This window comes from Musca vetustissima, unplaced genomic scaffold (assembly GCF_032173495.1).
Source record: "Musca vetustissima isolate MV318-11 ecotype Yass unplaced genomic scaffold, APGP_CSIRO_Mvet_v1 utg4637, whole genome shotgun sequence".
In the NCBI taxonomy this organism is placed as follows: domain Eukaryota; kingdom Metazoa; phylum Arthropoda; class Insecta; order Diptera; family Muscidae; genus Musca; species Musca vetustissima.
The window spans coordinates 6,112-28,687 of record NW_026888235.1 but is presented as its reverse complement, the minus strand read 5'-3'; the positions used below and the strand labels follow the sequence as shown (position 1 = coordinate 28,687).

Here is a 22,576-nt window from a genome sequence, read left to right as displayed (position 1 = left end):
AAAGAATTGAGTCACAAAACAAAAATATTGGGTTCGGAATTGTCATATGTCGGTCATTAATTAGGCATAGCCCTCATATAATTATAACCTCAAATATTCACTAATTCCTACACTATGTAATCAGTAGTTTGAGGATTGTATATTCTACCATGCGTTATTAGTATCAGTCCACGCTTTGCTGAAATTTGTATTTGCTGTACACAATGGTTTACATAAACCGGTTCGTAGAATTATAGGTATAGGTTCACTTTTTTGTCAGTATACCTATGGTGGAGGATATTCAAAGATCGGCCCGGCTGAATTTAACGCCCTTTCACTTGTTTAAGATTACTTGAGTAGTGGATTTCTTAAACAAAATATTATTAAGACTACATGAGGTGTGGATTTCTTAAATAATTTTTTTAAGGCCATTTAAGTGGTTTAAGCCTAAAAGAATATATTTTTTCAAATACTATTTAAGTTGTTAATTTTTTAATGAATATTTTTTGCAATGACCACTTACTGCCTCAAAATCAATTTTTGTAAAACCTTCTCTCTTAAAACTCTAATAATCTTACAATAAAATGTTCTTCAAAAAACGCCCAACATTTTTTCCATCTGTTCTACTTTCATTTGCCTTTCCAAATTCCCTAAATTCCTTTTTAATTTTATGACTTTCCAAAATATCAGAAAAAAAACAAAATTAACACACACGAATACCTTTTGTATTTCCACAAAACAGGAAATGCTTTAAATTCACTGGATTTGTTGTAGTTGTTTCCACCTTTTTTTTGCTCCATCACAAAAAAGCAGTGATGACGACCATGATGCTGATCACTAAAAATGTTCATAATCACCACTTAAGTAATGGATTAATTTTTCATTTTTGTTTCGTTAAGTCTGGCTTGTTGTTGCACAAATATGGTGGTGGTTGGTGGCTGGTGGCACATCAGCTTTTATGCAAAAAAGGCCATTCAAAGAAGAGCATAATATGAGGCACTTATAACACGATGGGATCTGGCAGCCAGAAAAATAAAAACAAAACCAACAACAACATAAACATAATCGCCTTAAAATCATACAACACAGTATGAACATAAATGTTGTCTCGTTTTCAAGCGTACCCCAAACAAAGGAGGCTACCATGTCTGCAGCTATGGAACCATGCTGTTTTCAGTTGTCCATTACATACTCACACATACTCGTATATGGTGAGGCAAATGTAAAGTGGTCTTGCTATGTAACATGTCAACAGATTTTATGGTTATAATTTTATGGTGAAGGGTTGCCATATTTTTTTAAAGTTTTTTTCGTAAAGTATGTCAGGAAAGGTATCTTCATATAAGTTTTAAATTTGATTTTGGAACCCAAACCATATTTTATTTAATATTATGGATTATTTTCACAAATAACAGTTTTTGGCACATCGGAGTTCCAAATGGCAACTCTGCCATCATGCTGAAACCCATAAATGTTGCCAAAGCATAAGAGTAATTTGTTTGATGATTATTTTTATGATTTTAAATGAGACAGTTTCCTAAAGCCATCATGGATCCTAGCTAACAAAAGAAACAGACATGAAACACTCCTAGACCCCTGGGTAAAGAAACTAAAAGTGATAATGGTCACAAACTTAAAAACAAGTTTCTTATTTCACAATTTAGCAGAAATACAGAATTCGGATTTATTTAGGGATTTATATGAAGACTTAGCAACAAAGTTTGTGATTTTTTTTATTTCACCTCAACAAAAAATAACTCTCCTCCTTGAATTTTAAAATCATCCACAAATCCCTATCCTCTTCAGTCATTTTGAAAAAATGACGAATAGATTTCAAAGCATCTCCACAGAAATTCCTTTGGCAAAAAAAAAAAAATCCGACTCACCAAACATTTCAAACTCTTAAATCAACGCCAGACAATCCCTAACAAATAATCATTATAGGGAAGATAATGGCTGACAGAGACCCAAAGCCGGAAAAAAACAACAATAAAACAGAAAACAATGAAGCAGGACAAAGTATTAGTTCAACAACAACAAACAAAAAGTATAGGATATTGTATGGCACATTCATATATCAGAGACATCGTCAAGTTAATCGTCAAAATGAGATTGAACAAACCATAGCAAAGGGTTCAATTTTTGGAATGATACTTCTTTAAATTGATCTAAATTATCTTCTTTTTCAAGGCGTGGATTTTTTAAAGAATGTTTTTTTTTCGAAAATTATCTAAGGCGTGGATTTTTTAAAGAATGTTTTTTTTTCGAAAATTATCTAAGGCGTGGATTTTTTAAAGAATGTTTTTTTTCGAAAATTATCTAAGGCGTGGATTTTTTAAAGAATGTTTTTTTTCGAAAATTATCTAAGGCGTGGATTTTTTAAAGAATGTTTTTTTTTCGAAAATTATCTAAGGCGTGGATTTTTTAAAGAATGTTTTTCGAAAATTATCTAAGGCGTGGATTTTTTAAAGAATATTTTTTTCGAGGACTATCTAAGGCGTGGATTTTTTAAAGAATATTTTTTTCGAGGACTATTTAAGGCGTGGATTTTTTAAAGAATATTTTTGCCAGGACTATCTAAGGCGTGGATTTTTTAAAGAATATTTTTGCAAGGACTATCTAAGGCGTGGATTTTTTAAAGAATATTTTTGCAAGGACTATCTAAGGCGTGGATTTTTTAAAGAATATTTTTGCAAGGACTATCTAAGGCGTGGATTTTTTAAAGAATATTTTTGCAAGGACTATATAAGGCATATTTTTTAAAGAACATTTTTGAAGGTATCTACGTGGATTTTTTAAAAAATTTTTGCAAGGACTATCTAAGGCGTGGATTTTTTAAAGAATATTTTTGCAAGGACTATCTAAGGCGTGGATTTTTTAAAGAATATTTTTGCAAGGACTATCTAAGGCGTGGATTTTTTAAAAATATTTTTGCAAGGACTTCAAGGCGTAGGATTTTTTAAAGAATATTTTTGCAAGCTATCTTTTTTGTAAGGCGTGGATTTTTTAATAGGATTTTTGCAAGGACTACCAAAGTGTTATTAATTTTTTTTCGAAGGACTATTGGGATTTTTTAAAGAATATTTTTGAAGGACTAACAATTGATTTTTTAGAATATTTTTTTCGGAGTCATTCCATTGGAAGCGTGGATTTTTTAAAGAATATTTTTTTCGAGGACTATCTAAGGCGTGGATTTTTTATAGAATATTTTTTTGGGAGTATCTAAGGACTTGGATTACTGTTATTTTCAGTTGTTAATTTCATTTTGGAAAACCCTTTATAAAGATAAATTGGAGCATATAAATATAGGCTGCCAATAGATATTTTCTATTTGGGGCCTTTCTACTATCATATTTTTGGTAGGGTTTTAGCATTTCGGAAAAAAAATTGTCGAAGAAAAATATTGAATACAATTCCATGTTTAGAAGTTTTTTCGTTATTTTTGTTTTTGTTTTGTTTTTGTTTCTACCGAGGTGTCATTAATTTGGGATTCAGGATTCTTGGAGGCTGATATTTAGAAAATAACAAATATTGGTCCATGTTTTGATATTGTCCCCACAAAAGGTCCCAATGCACATTCAGGGTTGAGGATTCCACGTTTATGATATACTTTTAAAAATTATTTTAAAAAACCTAATCGTGAATAAATGTTTTCAGTAAAATCCACACCTCTGCTAGACCATGAAAAATATTATTGAATATTTTTAAAGTCTCTGGAAGATCTTCAAAGAACATTTAAAAAACGTTACTTATCTAATAAACCTTGAACAAATTCACGCATCTTATGGACCCTAAAAATATTATATTAAAAATTCTACACGTGTAATAGACCTTGAAAAAATCAAGCTCTTAAAAATTATATTTTAAGAAAATATACTCGAATAATAGACGTTTGAAAAAAGTCCAGAGCTGTAATAGACCTTACTAATATTTTTTAAAAAAATCTACGCCTCTAAGAGACTTTGGAAAAATATATGACTGTGGCATTCATTCTTGAATGCTGGAAAACACCTTTACACAATATTTTCGATATTGCTTTTCGTTTTGGCACCCACTCTCATTTTCGGTACATTAAAAGTGTTATAAATTATTCCCTACCTTAGTGGTTTTTGTTGGAGATTGGAAAACATGTTTGAGAAAACTTTGCCATAGAGGTCCATTTCGAGACCTAAAGTGAATGTAATTTTGAATTCTGGATTATTTCCAGAAATAAAATTTAAAACAAAAGCCCCGGTTAATTTACGGTCTGGACTGGATCACAAATTGTAGTAAGATAGTCACAATATAAAGGTCGAGACCGAAAAATTCCGAAAAGAATTTTGCACCACATTGTGGAGGGTACAAAAACTTCGGTTCGGCCGAACTTTTTAATTCCTTCCGGTCAATTAACATAAGTGAGTTTGAGTAATAGCTCTTTTCTATATATATCATAAAGAATATCTATACTATATAGGAAAATGAACCTATCGCTCATACTGCAGATACCTCTATATGTAGAAAATGATCTGTCCAAATTTCTATCACTCTTCAATTTTATTTACTTTTTTTTTCATCAAAATCTAAAACCATTGAAAGCCTACAAAAACAGTAAACACATTAAAAACGATTTATCAGTCAAAGATTCCTTTAAAAAACAACAAAAACAACAATAACTTATGATACAATGACAACAGTAACTCACAGTCAATTTCAAATATAACAACAGCTACAATAAAAAAAACCTTATCATTGCAAGCGAAAAAAAAACAAAAAACCAACAGCAACAGCAACAAATAAAACTTTGAAAATGACGAACTGACAGACAAACATCACAAAGAAGCAAAGACATGTCAAAAAAAAAAAAAATACAACAGCAATAACAACAAGAACAAAAACCCCGAAGAAGTAATAGCTGCGGCACAACAATGCAGCAGGAAGGTAGTCAGTCTGTCAGCAAGGCAGGCAGGCTGGCTGCCTGGCTGACTGGCAACCGACAAACAACAAAAGACCCCTAACCAGTGGAGCAGCCATTCAAACCAAATACAATACGCGGAACGTCATTATGTTTGGAATTTAAGGTATCTTCAAACCTTTGGTATTTTTCTGTCTTTTGAAGCAGCAACAAACTGTATGCCGATCGTGGCTGGTTAATGGTAGTAAAAGGCCTGCATACTCATCATGGTGCGATGCGGTGCAGTGCTGTGTGGATGATGATGGCATGGCAAGAGACAGCATCAACAATAAAACACGTTGCAAGCCAGCAAAACAACAATGAAAGAAAGCAAAAAAAAAAACAATACAAAAGGTTTTATTTCACAATAACAACAACAATAATAACACAAAAACAGCTACAACAACATTAACAACTATAACACTTTTCAGCTACTGCCTACTGCCGTTTGAACGCCACAAATAAGCCACAAACGTATGTCTCCAACACGACTCAGTTTTGTGTGTTCGCTGTTTTTTTTTGTAGATTGCAACTTAATTGTGGCAACAACAACAACAACAATCGCAACTACAATATTGTGCCACTAATAACAAACGAAATTGAGGCAAGTGCGACGTTCAATGTGCTGTTGTTGTTGTTGATATTTACTTGCCAATATTTCTCTCTTCAAATGTGTTAAAAAACTTTGCCAAGTTGAGCTGACAAAAAGTGTGGCATGAAAAATTGTTTTTGATGCGGCATCATCGTCATCGTCGTCTACAAAAATATTTCTTAATGAAGAAAAAGAAAAAAAAAAATAAGAAAATTATGGTGGTAGATTTTAAATGAGTACAACCTTCCAACTAAATGGCAAACAACAACAAAAATATTCGGGGAGTGTGGTAATAATGTGGTAGATGAGGTTTCTTGAGGCAGTTTTATTATTTCTTCACTAGGTGGTGTATATAACGTGTATTTGTCTTAAGTCTTTTGTTTTGTTAAGGTTAATGGGATTTTGAAAGTCTTCGCAAAAAAAAGGATTTGACAAATTTTAATTTTATTTCTGAACGAGAATATCGCTGCATTACAGATGTCCATAGAAAACTATCCAAACCCATCGATCCACCCATCAATTCCATCGTCTGGGCGATAGACCACTTTGTGGTGACTTTTCGTGGTTTAAATATTCTTTTCTGGGCCTATGTAGACTACCAGTTGGAAGATATATATATATATATTTCTTGTTAGGATTTGTGTAATGCCCAGACCATGGTATCTATGCAAATATTATGGTATACACGACTTTTCATTTTATACACTCTTACAAGAAAAATCTGATTCAAAAATTAAAATCGATAGACCATTTGAAGCGACACGTTGTCGGTTGTTCAGTTCAAATTGGGAACTCCCTTAATGAGGACTATTGAGACAATATAGTTACTAACTATTGGTAGATAGTCTAGAGTGTCATTCCATTGGAAGACTTTAGATATTTTCTTTTCGGGGCCTATTAGACAGTTATTTTCACATCTTAGGTTCGTATTGGAAAAACAGTTTTAAAGATTATTTGAAGCCTATAGAGATTTCTATTGGGACCCTATAGATACTTCCTATTAGTAGCCTGTTATTGGAGGTTGGAAAACATGTTTGAGGAAACTTTACCATAGAGGTACATTTTTGGACCTAAAGTGGCTGTAATTTGGCATTCCGGATTATATACTCAAAATAAAATTTAAAACAAAGAAGGAGTAAAACATGTTTGTGGAAATTTTGCCATAGAGGTACATTTTGGAACATAAAGTGGCTGTAATTTGGCAATCCGGATTATTTTCCAGAAATAAAAATTAAAAGGACCTTTGCTTAATTTACGTTATGTAAAATTTTTAGCCTAATTTCAAACTTGAGCGTCCATAATTTGGCATAAAAATCCGACTGGAACACAAATTTTAATATGAAGGCCTATAAAAATAATTTTGCAAAACTTTGTGGAGGGTACAAATCGATTAAATTCGGTACGATCGATTAAATCTTAAATTAAATCTTTTTTGTCATTTTATTAGGTTGGAAAAAGGAAATCCCTTATTTTTTCGGCAGATGACTGTACTGATAGATTTCTCCTAAGGTATCGATCAAACAATTTCAGATTTATTCTCGTTGAAAGGGTGACATTTTGCAGTCAAAAAAAAAAATGTTAGTGTTTTTTGTTTGGTACATTCAGTTGTGAGTTGCAGGGTGTTAGAAATGGAAGTGAACAAAGAGAAAATTCGGTACATTTTACAGTTTTTCTTTGAATGGCGTTTATGGTTCAGATACTGTAAAAGCCAATTATGTACAATTTTTTTAAGGTTAAGATGCACATCGCGCAGGTACGCCGGACGTCGAAAATGTCAATAGAATCGGAGAAATTATCGATAAAATGCCTTTAAAATGGCAAGAAATCATACAACAAAATGGTGAATATTTGACCCTAATCGGACATTCCGTAGGATGTTAAATTTATTCCTCAACCTAATCTATTGGTAAGTTGGCATTGTTCCGGAAGTCACAGTTTGAGTAATAGATCTTTTTTGCTATATATCAAGAAGAATCTCTATATTATATATGAAAATGGACATATCGCCCATGATCATATCGTTCATATTGGAAAGCCCTTTATAAAGAGTCTAGGGAGCCTATTGGTGTTCTCTATTGGGGACCTAAAAGACTTTCTATTGTGACCCTATAGATACTTCCTAATAATAGCCAATACGGACTCTCAGTTGGAGGCATATACAGTCTCCTCTCTTATTGGTAGGCTATAAACCTTCATATAGACAAACTATAAACACGCCCCATTCAGGTTTTAATCCTATCCCTATTGACAGCATATATGTGGATTTCTTATTGGGAGTCCATAAGGAGGATCAAACGAGTACCTTAAAGGCTACGAAGACTCCATACTGGTCGTCTATATAAATAACAATTAAAAGGACCTTTGCTTAATCCCTACTGAGCATATATGTGGAATCCTTATTGGGAGTCCATAAGGACGATCGAACGAGTACCTTAAAGGCTACGAAGACTGGTCATCTATAAAGCCAACGAAAGATGTCCACCCAAGGCTTCTAAAATCTCCCTATTGCATGTCTCTAAAGGATACCCAATAGGAAGTCCAAAAGACATACAACTGCAAGTCTCTGAAAAACTCCAAATGTGATTCTAAAATGATGCCCTACACAATTTCTATAACTATTCCAAACTGAAATACAATATAGACTCCCTAGTAGCTATCAATTGATACGCCTCATTGGGATTGACTTTCATTCAAAGGCACTCAATTGTGAGTCTATAAAAAACTCCTCATTGTGAATCTATAGAGACTACCAATTGAGTGTCTATGGAGACATCGTAAAACATATATATTCCTTATCTATGTCAGAATTTCGCAAAATACCGATGAAAATATGAAGTTATACCAAAACCTGCTGGCTACTGCTGGGAACTTCAAAAAAATCTCGATTCCCTGACAAATTCAAAATGATATTTCAAAAAAGGCTACCTACACAAGGTCTATAACTATTCCCAACTGTAAGGCTGTAAACTTTATAGTATAAAGGCTCCCTACTAGCTGTCAGTTGATACGCCTCATTGGGAATAACGAATGTCACTCAAAGGCACTCTATTATGTGTCTATAAAATCTCTTCATTGTGAATCTATAACTACTACCAATTGAGTGTCTATGGAAATTCCCTAATAAAAACATATATATTGCTTATCGGAAGGTTATAAAAACTAGCTATGCCTGAAATTCGCCAAATACAGCCGCAAATCCATGATTGGTATTAAGAACCCAAATATGAATTACTTCTTCCTAAAAAGAGGCCACAATATGGATCACATGAAGCTTCCGAGCTCAATCTTAGATACTTTTCACACCGTCCATATATAATAAATAAAAAACAAAAGACTTAAGGCACAAACTTGTCTTATTACCTTATCAAGCAAAACAAAAGACTTAAGACCCAAACTTTGCAACATTTTATGAACATCTGAAACATTTATGATTTTATATACCCAAAGCGGATGTTGAATATATATAAATGGAATATAAAAAAAAATATTCCAAAACAGAAGGTGTGAAATTTCGTTTCAAATTTTTGTGTGGAAACATTATGCCGTAAATTTTCGGGTTTTCCCATTATTGTATGACAAAATCTTTGAAACAAAAATTAGCACTTTCTTGTGAAATCCACTCAAAATATTAAATTGAAAAAAATCAAAGTCCCAAAATCTTGCAAGATGAAAAGAAAAATGTTATTATAGTGTGAATTATTTTTTGGTAATAAAAAATCATAAAACTTGGATAAAAAAAAATAATAATAAAATTAAAACTATATCCGGTTTAAAAAAAATTGAGAATATATATTGTTAATATAAAACAAAAAATATTTCAAATATTATTCACATTTAAAAAAAAATTATTTGCAAGTAAATAATTTGGAACAATTACGAGACATATTTGCTGCCAACGCAAAGAATTTTTTTCTTATCATACCATTCGCTTAGCTCATCAACCTAAATTACCAACAAATGCAGCTGCTGTAGCAACCACCTGCATTTCTCTGAGGTGGATTTACAAAGTGGATGAAAATATTATCAGATAAAAAGACGTACATTAAGTCCAACAGAAGAAGAGGTATTTGTTTGACTGGTGGGGAGGATCAATTAACTTAATTGCCTGGTAATTACAATGGCTTGGAACGAAAAAAACACCAACACACACACTTGCAAAATTCTTTGGAAAAAGAAAACTTTAAAATGTTTCGCACACATCTTCCTTACATTGTGGTCATATTTGTTGTTCTCTTCATCTTCTTCGCCATCATCATCATTATCTTGGTCAACAAATGTGTATCTTCTACTTTTTCTTCTCCCACTTCTTAAACCATGGTCGTTTCCTTGAAAGTTTTGGTGTGTGTGTGTGCAATTTAAGTTGTGAAATCCTACCTTGTAAAAAAACAAAAGACTTAAGAAACATGCGTGCGTTCCTCCAATTTCTTCAAGTGAAGTCTTATGCAAAGGCCTGCTTTATATTTTTTGTACATAATTGAACTGCAAATTATGATTTATTGTCGGGAATCGTCTTATTGGGTCACACATTATGGCAATTTATCACTGCCACATATTGTAATTGTAATCTTCAATAAATTGTTGCCAAATTATTGACCATAACAAAACAAAAATGTTAATTCCAGAAGTTAATTTTGGGAAGAGGATGCGTAATGAAGTCTTGATTTTCTTTTTTTACATTTTTGTTTATGATAATACTTTTTAATAAGGGGATAAATTTGCTTACTGGGGAAATATGTACACGGTGGTTAATTAGGATTGTATTTGGTTGTGAAACATCGAAATATTTGGAAAAGTATATTTTTATGAATGGAACGGGCTTATTAAAAGAACAAATTCACGAAGATCCACTAACCAATGAGTAGAGATGGTATTTACCGGGTAAATACCCAAGGGGTGGATAAATACCCATTTGCGGGTATTTATTTGGGTATTTACTATATTGAATGGGTAATACAACATCTTACACCCTATTTCCGGGTTTCTATTATCAAATCGATTTAGAATGGATAGTTTTACGATACTTTGAAGACGTGGGTAAATACTTGGGTAAATACCCGAGTTTTTACCCAAAAAATGGGTATAAACTCATTAACTACCGAACCACTTGACATAGGCGGCCAACATTTTGCATACATTTTTTTAATGTCAAAGTAAATTTAGAAATGAAAATTTTTGATATAGCCCCCATATAACCGTATCTCCTGATTTAAGGTATTTTTCGTCTATTAAACACATTTTACAAACCAAATTGGCTGTAATTTGGCACACAAAGTTCTTTTTAGGTACCAAATGTCCATGCAAAAATTTATGTATGTAGGTCCAGGTTTCCTGGTAGCCCCCATACAAAGGTACGCCTATTTTGAGTATTTACCCAAAAATTGGGTATAAACTCATTAACTGCCGAACCAATTGACAAAGGCGGCCAAAATTTTGCATACATGTTTTTAATGTCAAAGCAAATTTAGAAATCCAAAATGGGTCCCTAGGTCCAAGTTTTGATATGGCCTCCATATAAACGTATCTCCCTATTTAAGTTAGTTTTTGTTTATTAGACACATTTTACAACCAAATTGTTGGTGCACCATTTATGTCAAATTTGACTAATATATATGTATATGTGGGAGTTATATCGAAATCCCAACGGATTGTCCCAAAACATAGCATACATTCTAGACCCAATTCAATACGCTATCCCAAATGTCGTGCAAATCGAAAAATATATAGGGACTGTGGTGCACCAGTTACCTTAAATCGGACTAAAGAATATATGGGAGCTTTATGTGCACAATTTACATACAATCGGACGAAAATATCTATAGGACCTATATCGAAATCTAAACCACATGGCACGAAACTTAGCACACATCATTCTAGGCTTAATTCAGTACACTATGCCAAATTTCGTCCAAATCGAAAGATATATAGGGACTATGGTGCACCACTTACCTTAAATTGGACGAAAATTTATATGGGAGCTATATCTAAATCTGAACCGATTTTTCCCAATTTTTCCCTTGGGCCAAATAAGTGACCTATGCCAAATTTCTTCTGGTTCGGATCATAAACGAGACTTGTACTTAATTTACAATTTAATATGGACAGACGGACGGACCATGTGTCTATCTCGTTTCCTTTTGCCTGTTACAAACATATGCACAAAGGCATAATACCCTGTGGAGAAGAGGATCGAGCCAAAGAATAAGCATGCCTGTTTTGATAAAGATCGGTCAATATTTAGTGGGTCAAATGGACCCATACTTTTGTGTGAAAAATGACAAAATATATATATATATATATATATTTACTCCTGAAGGACATAGACACGAGAAATTTATAGTATATCCACGAGAAGTTGTTGGCCTTTTAATTGATACCAACTATACTGTCGTATTATCTCGGATATGAGAGTTACACTTAAATATTTACAGGTGCTTTCGTATTCAGATATTATTTAGTAACCCATTACCACATTCTAGGGCGGAAATATGGCGCTGATCGCTTTTAAAATTTTCATGAGGTTCCGGTTATGGTCAAGGACAACGCCTTTAATTTGCGGTGATGATCAGATAATAATTTTGGGATGAAGTGGACCGAAACTTATTTTTATTGTGTTTTTTCAAGTCGATCTATATGCCACAATTATAAGCAGAATATTAGACTGGTGAATGAATCTGGCCAACTAATTTTATGGGCTTTTGTAATGATCTGTCACTATTCAGCGGGTCAAGTCAACAAAGACATTTCTGTGTAAAATGAAAAAATGGAAATAGATGTCATGGCAAGAAATAGAAGCTATTGACTTCTAATCGCTTAAGAGGGTGCATATAATATTGCCCATTCTCGGATAATATATCTGTGTAGGGTAATATGATCGGCCCCGTCCGACTATATTGCTCCGCGCACTGGTTTCTATTCCATTTTCAAGTGATTGTCTTAAGTCTTTTGTTTAATATATTAGGTTAGGGGAAAAGAAATCTATTATTGTTATTTTTTTATCGACATTTTCGAGGACCGGCCTACCTGTGCGATCAAAAATTCCTGAACGGAATCTACGAAACCAAAATTGCACATAATTTGCTATTACCGTATCGGAATCATAAACACCATTGAAAATTCTAGCCGCTTGGCTTTTTTGTTGCCTTAGCCAAAGAAAAACTGTAAAATGTACCGAATTTTCTCTTTGTTCGCTTCCATTATTTGAAACCCTTTAACTCACAACTGAATGCACCAAACAAAAAACAGCAAAATATTTTTTTATTGCGAAATATCTCCCTTCCAACGAGCATAAATCTGAAATTGTTTGATCGATAATTTACTAGAAATCTATCAGTACAGCCATCTGACGAAAAAATAATGGGTTAAAAATGGTGTCCTAAAAACTTCAGAATACCAAAAATGGTACGGTGTTGTCCAATCAATACTAAATATCTCATTTTATTTTTATAGTATAGCCCGTTTGTTATCAGGGATTTGATTTTTAATTTATTTTTCTAATCTATTCTCCTATTTTCATTTTTAATAAATTTTTCTATTCAATTTTCAAGTTTGTGTCTTAAGTCTTTTGTTTAATATGAGTAGTTATTTATTTGTATGTTTTAATACATTTTTATGATTTTCTTTGTTAAATAAATCGTTACTCAAATTAAAAGAAAGCAACCCACCTCACTTGCCACTTTCTTTTAATGGCATTATATTTCAGTTGGTGGGTTTGGCTGCATTCTTAGCTGTCTACTACCAGTTGTTGAATTTTTTTACATTGTCCCAACTTCATTGGCATTTATTTTAATCTAATACTCCATTTAATTTTTTATCTATTTTTTTTTCAAATGGCATGCAAAAGAATTAGAGGCTTGGTTAGCCACAGTAAAAAAAATTCTGCACACACACATTTAATTAAATTAATGTTGTTGTTTTTAATCGCCATAATTATTGCAACAACATGCAATTGTATTACGTGGCAAAGTTGCGTGTTGCCATTACTGATATGAATGATAATTACATTGGTCACCATGGAGCAGGATCATGGCAGACCAGGAAATCCAGAAACGTTTAATGTTATTTTAACTAGTCTTTGGAAGGGGGAAAATAGATAAATAAAACTGTAGTTAATAATAATTAAGCGTAACGGGCGAAGAGGGGAGAAATAAAGAAAACTCTCCATAACAAAAAACAAAAAAATGCATGCTTAGATTTTCTTTATGGCATTTTATATTCATTAGCCATGCTTTGCTTGCCGTAATATCGTTTTTTAAAGCTCAGCTTCTTTCACATGCCATAAAAATAGTTCTTTACAAAGAATTTATTTATTTTTTTGTATTTTAATTTACAAAAGAATTTCCTACTGGTTTTAAACTTTAATGATGGCTCAACGTCGAAGACATTGAGTTTGAGTTTTATTTGTTAAAAATAATCCGCTCTCCCCCTCTTCTCCCCACTCTTTTTTATTTCTATTCCTACAAAAAACTCCAAACATTGAAATTCATTTTTTTTATGATCGTCTCCCGTCAGCCAATCAACGGGAAAATCTAGCAGACAATCAAGTTTTATGGTCTCCTGAATTAACGATGAGAACATGTCAGGTATTGTTTAATGGTTAGTTTCTTTTTAATGTTCTTGTTTTTGCCGTTGATCTCATCTCATCAAATCGCTGCAGCCTAAGAAACAACATCAAATGTCAGTTTGTATCACTCAAAATATCAATCTTTTTTTCAATATTTTCATTCTTCTTCTTTTTTGTGTGTGGCGCATTTGGTTTAAACTTCAGTAGAAATGATGAATTTAGCAACATGCCTAAATCGTTTATCCCAAAGAGTTATCCTTAAATTTGAAGTTCATCCGAAATCTGAAAAAAAAACTTCACGTTTTTTTCGTTCGCTTTTTTAGGCATTTCTTAGAAAGCGATTTTTATTTATTTTTGGCAACATTGCTTTTGTTGTCTGCTTAGTCACAATTTTGTATGCCAACTGGTTGGTTGGCCAGGAAATCATTATAAAATTTTGAAACTGTAGCAAAAACAAAAAATCCTTCATCATTTATTGTTCGAAATTTCTGAAAAGACAAAATGTCAAAAGTATTTCAGGGTGGGTTTTTTTCTCTCTGCCCGGCGGAAATGTCTGAAATACTTTAGGGATTATTTTTGGTTTTAATTAGGATGGCCAAACATCAAAATCATATAAAATTGACTGAAATATAATTTTGAGATAAAAAAGTGGAATATTACAGCCACATTTCGATTTAGTGGAAATGTCAAAATTTGTATACCCTACACAACTATGTTGTTAGGGTATTATAGCTTTGTGCAGCCCCAAGAGTTTGTAACGCCGCGAAATATTGGTCCTAGACCCACCTTTAAGTATACCGATCGTCATATCTCGACTAGCTGAGTCGATCTAGGCATGTGTGTTCGTCCGTCCGTCTGTCCATTATATTTTGTAAACACGATACAGGCCACAGTTATGGACCAATCTTCACGAAATTTTCTATGTTGGATGGGTTCGGCTCAATGAAGACCCCTATTGTTTTTGGTAAAGAACGGTTAATATTTAGGGGATGAAATGGATCAAATACTAAATTTTTGTCTGTTTTTCTGATCGCTCCAGAGGCCGCAATTATGGCTCAAGCATCTCGAATTTTTACATGGAGAAGGGGTTGGGCCAAAGAAAATGCATGCCTTTTTTGAAAAAGATCGGTCAATATTTAGCGGGTCAAATGGACCCTGACTTTTGTGTGAAAAATGGCAAAATGTGTATTCTATAGCGTATATATTTACTCCTGAAGGACATAGAGCCAAAAAGTTTATAGTATATCCAAAAAGAGGTGTTGATCTTTAAATTGATGCCAATTATATTGTCGTATGTACTCGGATGCGGAAGTTACACTTAAATATTGTCTGGTGCTCTATAATATTGGAATGAAGAGAACCGAAAACTTAACTATTTGTGTTTTTTTTTTCCAAGTCGATCTACAGGCCACAACTGAAAGCTCAACATCACAACATAACCCACGGTAAAGAGAACACAGACATGTACAGCCCTCGTCTACTGAATATTAGAAATATCTGTTGACATCAAGTCGGTCTAGAGGGTGCAAATATCTCGAAATATTGCCCAAGCTCTGAATATAGAACCATAGAAAGTTAGTTTTTCATCGAAGTTGTGTAGAGTATCATATGGTCGGCCCCGTCCGACTATACTGCTCCGCTCACTGCTTTAAATTGGAAATAAAGAAAAAACTTTGTTAAGTTCGATTGGATTTTTATACTTTCCGCCATGAGATGGGCGTTCAAACTACCTAAAATCGTTCGGAACTTAGATAAGGTGCTGAAATTTTGCATAGGGTTGTCTTTTGTCTGCAGGCAGGTCAAGTTCGAAGATGGTATATATCGGTCCACGTTTAGGCATAGCTCGGTCTTGAACTAAGTTTGGAAGACATAATAAGATGGGATGAAATCAAATTTTTCTGAAACGGATTTGGTCCCAAGAAACATGGGGTCTAGAACCAATATTTCGATGAGGCACATTTTCACCGTGTGAAAGTGTATACACACTAATTAGCCATAAGGCTGAGGGTATAATTTTCTATTAAAAATTATTTTTAACATAATCGGATTGTAGAAATGTCGGTATAGGTTCATTTTTTGATATGTTCCCTATAGTTTCATTTCAAGTACCTGCCAGTATATCTAGGACGGAGGATATCCAAAGTTCGGGCCGGCCGAACTTAATGCTTTTTCACTTGTTTTTTTTTTAAGGACTAATTTAATTTATGTGTTATGTTTTATAAAATTTGATTTTTAGACAACTCTTCTTTATAAATCTTCATAAAAGTGGCTTAAAAAATGAAAAATTTTTCATGAATTTCTGATAAAATTTAAGCCTATCAAAAAATAATTTTGCAAATTTTTCAATTTTTAAATATGTCGGAAAATTTACGATATATTTTTACGATATTTGCACATATCGTAAATTAGCAACACAAAAATATGTCATGGGGAGACATTTGGATTTTTCTATTTTTTCACATTTTCTCCAATTTTTTTCACAATTATACTCAGGAAGTTTGTGTCTTAAGTCTTTTGTATAAGATTGTGATTGTAATGATAACAACCAAAGTATAGAGTTTTTGCAGTCAAAATAACAAATGTTGAATACCTTAATATACAATTAAATAATCATATCATCTCAAAAGAGCAATTGCAACAACAAAGTAAAATGTTAAAATATTTAAAATTAAAAAAAAAATATTTCATCTAAAAGATTTTGGGCAAAATTTGAACTGCTACACATTGATTAAAATCAAAATGAAATCATTACGGAATTAAGATTAATAATAATTTTGAAAAATATTATTAATGAAGTTGGGTCGTTGTTGTTTTCGATTCGTTTTTATTTCCTACACCATATTAGCAGACCTGTTTAGCCAACTGACCAAATATCTATGTTACGTTTTGTACCCTGTCATAAGTATCAAAGTGTAGTCTAAAATTTTGTTTAATTTTGTTTCTGTGAAGAGTTCAGGGGAGAACTACATAGTAATTATTATGATTATACACTTTTTTCTATAAAAAAACAAATAATAAATAATATTGGATGTTATATATGTTTGGAGGCAATGTCGGTGGGTTTTTTTATGTTGTTCATCTGTCTATCTTTGGCTTAGAGTTTATTTCGATTTTTTTTTATTCTCTGTGGTTTGTGTTTAGCCCAAAGTTTCTTTGTAAGGCTTATCTGTATTTTTGGTTTTAGTTTTTTTTTATGATTCGTCATTGTCTGCCAGGCGTTTCTTATTTTCATTTTGTTGTTTTGCTTTCCATTGTGGTTTCTTGTTTTTTGGTTGGCGGTAATGTATTCCGTCGATCAAAGAAGTTTCCATTGAATTGTAACGAATTGCAATATTCAACGCTTCAAGGTTTAATGTTTTTCAAATTTATTTCTTTCGGAATTTGTGAATGGCTTGAGGTGAGTAAATCTTTCACACCGGCGAAGGAAGGGATATATAGGCTGAAATATTCTGGTTAGAATTTAGTGGACTTGAAGAATTTTACAAGAATAATTTCATTTTTGTATGTTTTCGATATAAATAAAAATTCGTCCTGAGTTATTGAGGATTTTTTTCTTTAGAAAAATGTTTTTGTAAGTAATTGAGGACTGTTTTTGTATAGAAAAAAATCGTCCTCAGAAAATGAGGAGCTTTTTTCTATAGAAAAGTAGTTGGGGACATTTTTTTGAAAAAAATCGTCCTCAGTAGTTGAGGACCCTTTTTTTGACAAAAATCGTCCTCAGTAGTTGGGGACCTTTTTTAAAAAAAATCGTCCTCATTATTTGAGGACCTTTTTTTCTATAGAAAAATATCGTCCTCAGTAATTTGGGACCTTTTTTCTATAGAAAAAAATCGTCCTCAGTAATTGTGGACCTTTTTCCTATAGAAAAAATCGTCCTCATTATTTGAGGACCTTTTTTCTATAAAAAAATCGTCCTCAGTAATTGGGGACCTGTTTTCGTCCTCAGTTATTGAGGACCTTTTACTATAGAAAAAATTTCCTTAGTAAATGAGAACTTTTTTGTATAGGAATTTTTGTATTAAATTCTATTTTATTTTAGTTTTTTTAATAAAAATCGAAGTAATTTAACAATTCCCCCCTCTCTATTTCTCTCTTTGCAGATCACCAAACTGTTGCCATTAATCGAATCACATTGTTCCAATACAATACGTTTCCTGTTATGTTCATCACTCTTCCCGCTGTGTACACCAGATGTACCCCGGCCGGTGACAGCCTGCAAGTCATTGTGTGAATTTGTAAAGAGCGAATGTTCATCACATACTGAGCTAATGCAGTTATGGCCGGAATTTTTAAAATGCGAACAATTACCCAGCCCAGAACATCAGGAATTGTGTATGCAAATACCCACAATACCGACGGTGAAAACGGCGACCGCTCTCACCACCAATGACGACAATCGGACATCAGCCGAGGTGGGCAAAGCTGAACAATTGCCAAGACAATTACAAATACCACAACAGGTGCAACAACATCATTTGCTGCAAACACATTCGGGAGGTCCGAGTGTAGCTATGGCACCACCAGCACCAGCACCCAATCATCATTTCTATTGGCCATGGATGTCTCAGCACATCATCAGCAAAGCCATTAAGCCCACCGCCATTTGTCCAACAAATTTTACCGTCAACCTCTTCAATCCCGATGAGTGTGTACCCCAGTGCAGTCGGGATGGTTTCCATACTACACAACAAAAGAAAATTGCTGAAAGTCTAATATTGGGTCTATCGGCAATATGTTTTGTCCTAACACTCTTCTCCTTGGTTACATTTTGGGCTGAGCCCACCCGATTTGGTTATCCCGAAAGACCAGTACTGTTTTTGTGTCTGTGCTATAACCTGTTCTCCGTTTGCTATTTGGAGAGAATTGTATTCCACAATTCCTCAAGGGCCATGGCCTTAATGGAAGATCCGCTGAGTAAGACACAACATCCGGCATGCTCTTTGGCACCACCCTGTTTGGCTTCCTACATTACGACGAGTTATTTAAGTTTGTGTGCTGCCACCTGGTGGTTAATATTTGCTCTATGTTTTTATCTCTCATCACACAAGAAATGGTCTTCGGAGGCATTGGAAAAGAAATCGGGATTGTTCCACGTTTTGGCTTGGGTACCACCATTGGCACCTCCCATTGCGGCATTGCTAATGGAAAAGGTTAAACCCAATGAATTGACTGGCATGTGTACGGCTCCAGGTTTTGTGGAAATACCCACCATGGTTCTCCTGCTATTGGGTTTCTTTTTTACTCTGCGAGCTTCCAGATCTCTACATGCCCTGCAACAACAAATGTTGCCCACATTTGGCCATCAAAGATTTTCACAAATCCGTAAACGTTTTCTGATATTCTCGTTGCTGTTCCTTGTACCCACTTTGGCTGGGGTGGTGTCGAGATTTTTTGAACCTCACATGGATTCGGTGCCCACATGTTCGACACGGGAGGATTGTGCCTCACCCACACCATTGATTGCATGGCCGACACTGCTGCGTTTGTTCTTCCAATTAACTGGAGGCACCCTGACTGGTATGTGGGTATGGTCTCGTAAAACATGTGAATCCTATCGTAGTCGTTTGGTACCCACGCCCACATCATCGATGACCAATACCACCACCAAATCGGCAGCTTCGTTGCCCAAAAAACATTTGCACACCTCGGGTAAATCTACAATTGGTGCTCCTCTCTACAGTGGCATCAATTTCCACAATGTACCCGTCTACACCACCACCACCACCATTGTGCCAAGAGTGTAGCCTCAAGAGGTTAATGATGCCGAACATCATGCTAGGGCGGGTGTATATAATCCAGGGTATTTTGTATTAATTTAAGACCAAGTAAAAAATAATAAGTTGTAAATAATCCATTAAAAAGAACTCGAATGTTGTTTTATGTGTATACAAAAAATGAAATATATTTATTTTATAAATTTAAAATAGGCAAAAACAAAATATTGTAAATTTCTATAAGACACACACACACATCTCCCAGTTATATTAATCCAAAATGAGAAATACCTTTCTTTTTTTAGAGATAGACATTATTTTTGAAGTGATTTTCATTGAATTTCAGTTTGTAACTGAATTTGTAGCGATTCTAGAAAACCCACATAAAATTCTGGTTAATTTTTTGTTAATGGTTTTTTCTATATACCTATATATTTATACATAAGATTCACGATGCTCTCATAACCATAAACAATAACAATTGGGAGGAAGTCGGGATTCTTAATTCACAAGCCAACAAAAAATAATAAAAATTATATTTTCAATTCTTGAGAATTTGAGTACTCGACTTCCCACCCCAATAATTATTGTCATTAAATTTTTATAAATCTATTTAATGTGTTATTAGTCTTTAAGAAAGAATATTTAATTTATTTAATTAGTTTTGTTTTATATATATACAACCAAAATCATTCACAATAGATTTGTGTTCTCATATAATTTTTTGTTTTTTTTATTATTATTTTTTGTGTTAAGTTTTATTTATAGTTCGAAAAATGTATATAAACATTTGTAGTTAAGTTGACATAATTTACGCAAAAGTATTTAGTATTAAATTTTGAACAAAACAAATCTGCGCATTAAAAAAAATTAAAAAAAAATAACGAATGTTTCCCAAATAAATAAAAAATAAATGAGAAATATTTCAAATGTTAAAAATAAAAATCTTTTGTTTTTTAATCAAAAGGCTTTTGGGTTTTATGGCTTAACCAAAGGGAAAAACAGCTTAGAGTTGATGACGATACATACCAAAATACGAAAAAAAAAACAAGTAAAGAAAGTAGTAAAGTCGGACTGGGCCGACTAAATGATACCTTTTACCACTTTGGGTACATATGTATCCTTACAATTGAATGTCAATGTTCCCTCGAAGGAATATACTGATGTCTTCCTCCAAACTATGATAAATTAATTTTCATTCTGGCAGATTTATAGTCGTCTGCGTACCATGGATAAATTTATGGAAAACGATTTATAGCAAAATTGTTACACGCTATTCGGTACGCCGCACTGTTAAAATCTTAATTTTTAGCAGACACTCGCTCGAAATACGTATGAAAGCTATGGCTGAATCTGCAACAATTTCAACAAAACGCAATAACGTCATTCAAGTCTCAATTTGATACGTTGTGCAAAATTTCGTGTTAATCGGACAAAGACTAGGAGTTTGGTGGACCATTTATGAAAAATCGAACGAATATATATGTATAGGTGGGAGCTACATCGAAATCTGAACCGATTTTTCCGAAACTTAACACACACCATTCTAGACGCAATTCAGTACTCTATGCCTAATCAAAGGATATATAGGGACGTTAGTGCACCATTTACATAAAATCGGACGAAAATATATGGGAGCTATATCTAAATCTGAACCGATTTTCGCGAAAATTAATATACGACTAACACTAGGAATTTGGTGCACCATTTATGTAAGATCGGACGAATATATATGCATATGTGAAAGTTATAATTCGTGCAAATCGAAAGATATATATCAATAATGCGATCTGTACTTTGTTTAAAATTAAATATGGATAGACAGACGGACTTGCATAAATCGACTCAGAAAGTTATTCTATGCATATTCGGAAAAGGTACCATGGGTCTATCTCGATTCCTTTTGCCTGTTACAAACAAGGGCATAATACCCTTTATCACAGTGTGGTGAAAGGTATAAACAGCAACCAGTTGGTGTTTCTTAGATTCTTATTGAGACCTATAGTCCAATATATATGCAAGACAGGCATAAAAAAACGAATTTTGCAGAAAATGCGTTTTAGGTTTTCAATTTACTCACAATTTATATCGGATAGAGGAATTTCTAAAGTTTCTCAATTAGAGTGTATAAGAGATATTCATATGAATTTTTTACACAACTTGAGGTCTATTATAGCAAACAATCGTGCATCATCAGCCCGGAAATCTTTTTTTTTGAGTTATGACTGTCATGCAGCAAATGAGCGATATGTTATTCTGTACCATCTTCCATGAACGATTGGACTCAATTATATCAATGATTTATGTACATTTGAACATATACCATGCCAAGTGCACAAACACTTGTGGCACAATTTGAGTTCATCTTAATATACGACATGCTAGGCTTAACTCATTATTGGCTATTGTTCCCGCACAGATACACAAATATAGACACATTAGAAGAGCCATTAATCCTCCAACATATTCTAATAGAATAACAAATTTGATCCTTTGTTTTACATCGTAATATTTTGGCAAACCTACATTAAATGCTAAGACGCGGTCTATAGGTCAACCTCATCTGGAACCTTCCCTCATCTGGTACTTTCCCAAATTTCAACTTCTGGAAAAAAACTAACCATATATAAACTAGCAAAGTCACAAAGCCCTACGCCATTTGTCCTACGAATTTCACCGTCAAGCCTTTCAATCCAGAAAAATATGTACCCCAATGTAGTCGGGATGGTTTTCATACTACACAACAAAAAAATTGCTTAAAGTCTAATACTGCAGCGCCATCTATTGATACAGTAGATTAA

At 33.4% G+C, this 22,576-nt stretch overlaps 1 protein-coding gene across 1 annotated transcript in view; it reads left to right on the top strand.

Annotated features, from left to right (window-relative positions):
- The window catches only part of LOC133336029 (frizzled-3), a 59,240-nt gene extending 39,435 nt beyond the window's left edge, over positions 1–19,805 (top strand). The window contains exons 2-3 of the mRNA XM_061544325.1: positions 18,162–18,419; positions 18,522–19,805. Of these exons, the coding sequence (XP_061400309.1) occupies positions 18,162–18,419; positions 18,522–19,805 (1,542 nt within the window). The remainder of the gene's footprint in view (positions 1–18,161; positions 18,420–18,521) is intronic.
- Positions 19,806–22,576: the final 2,771 nt, after the last annotated feature.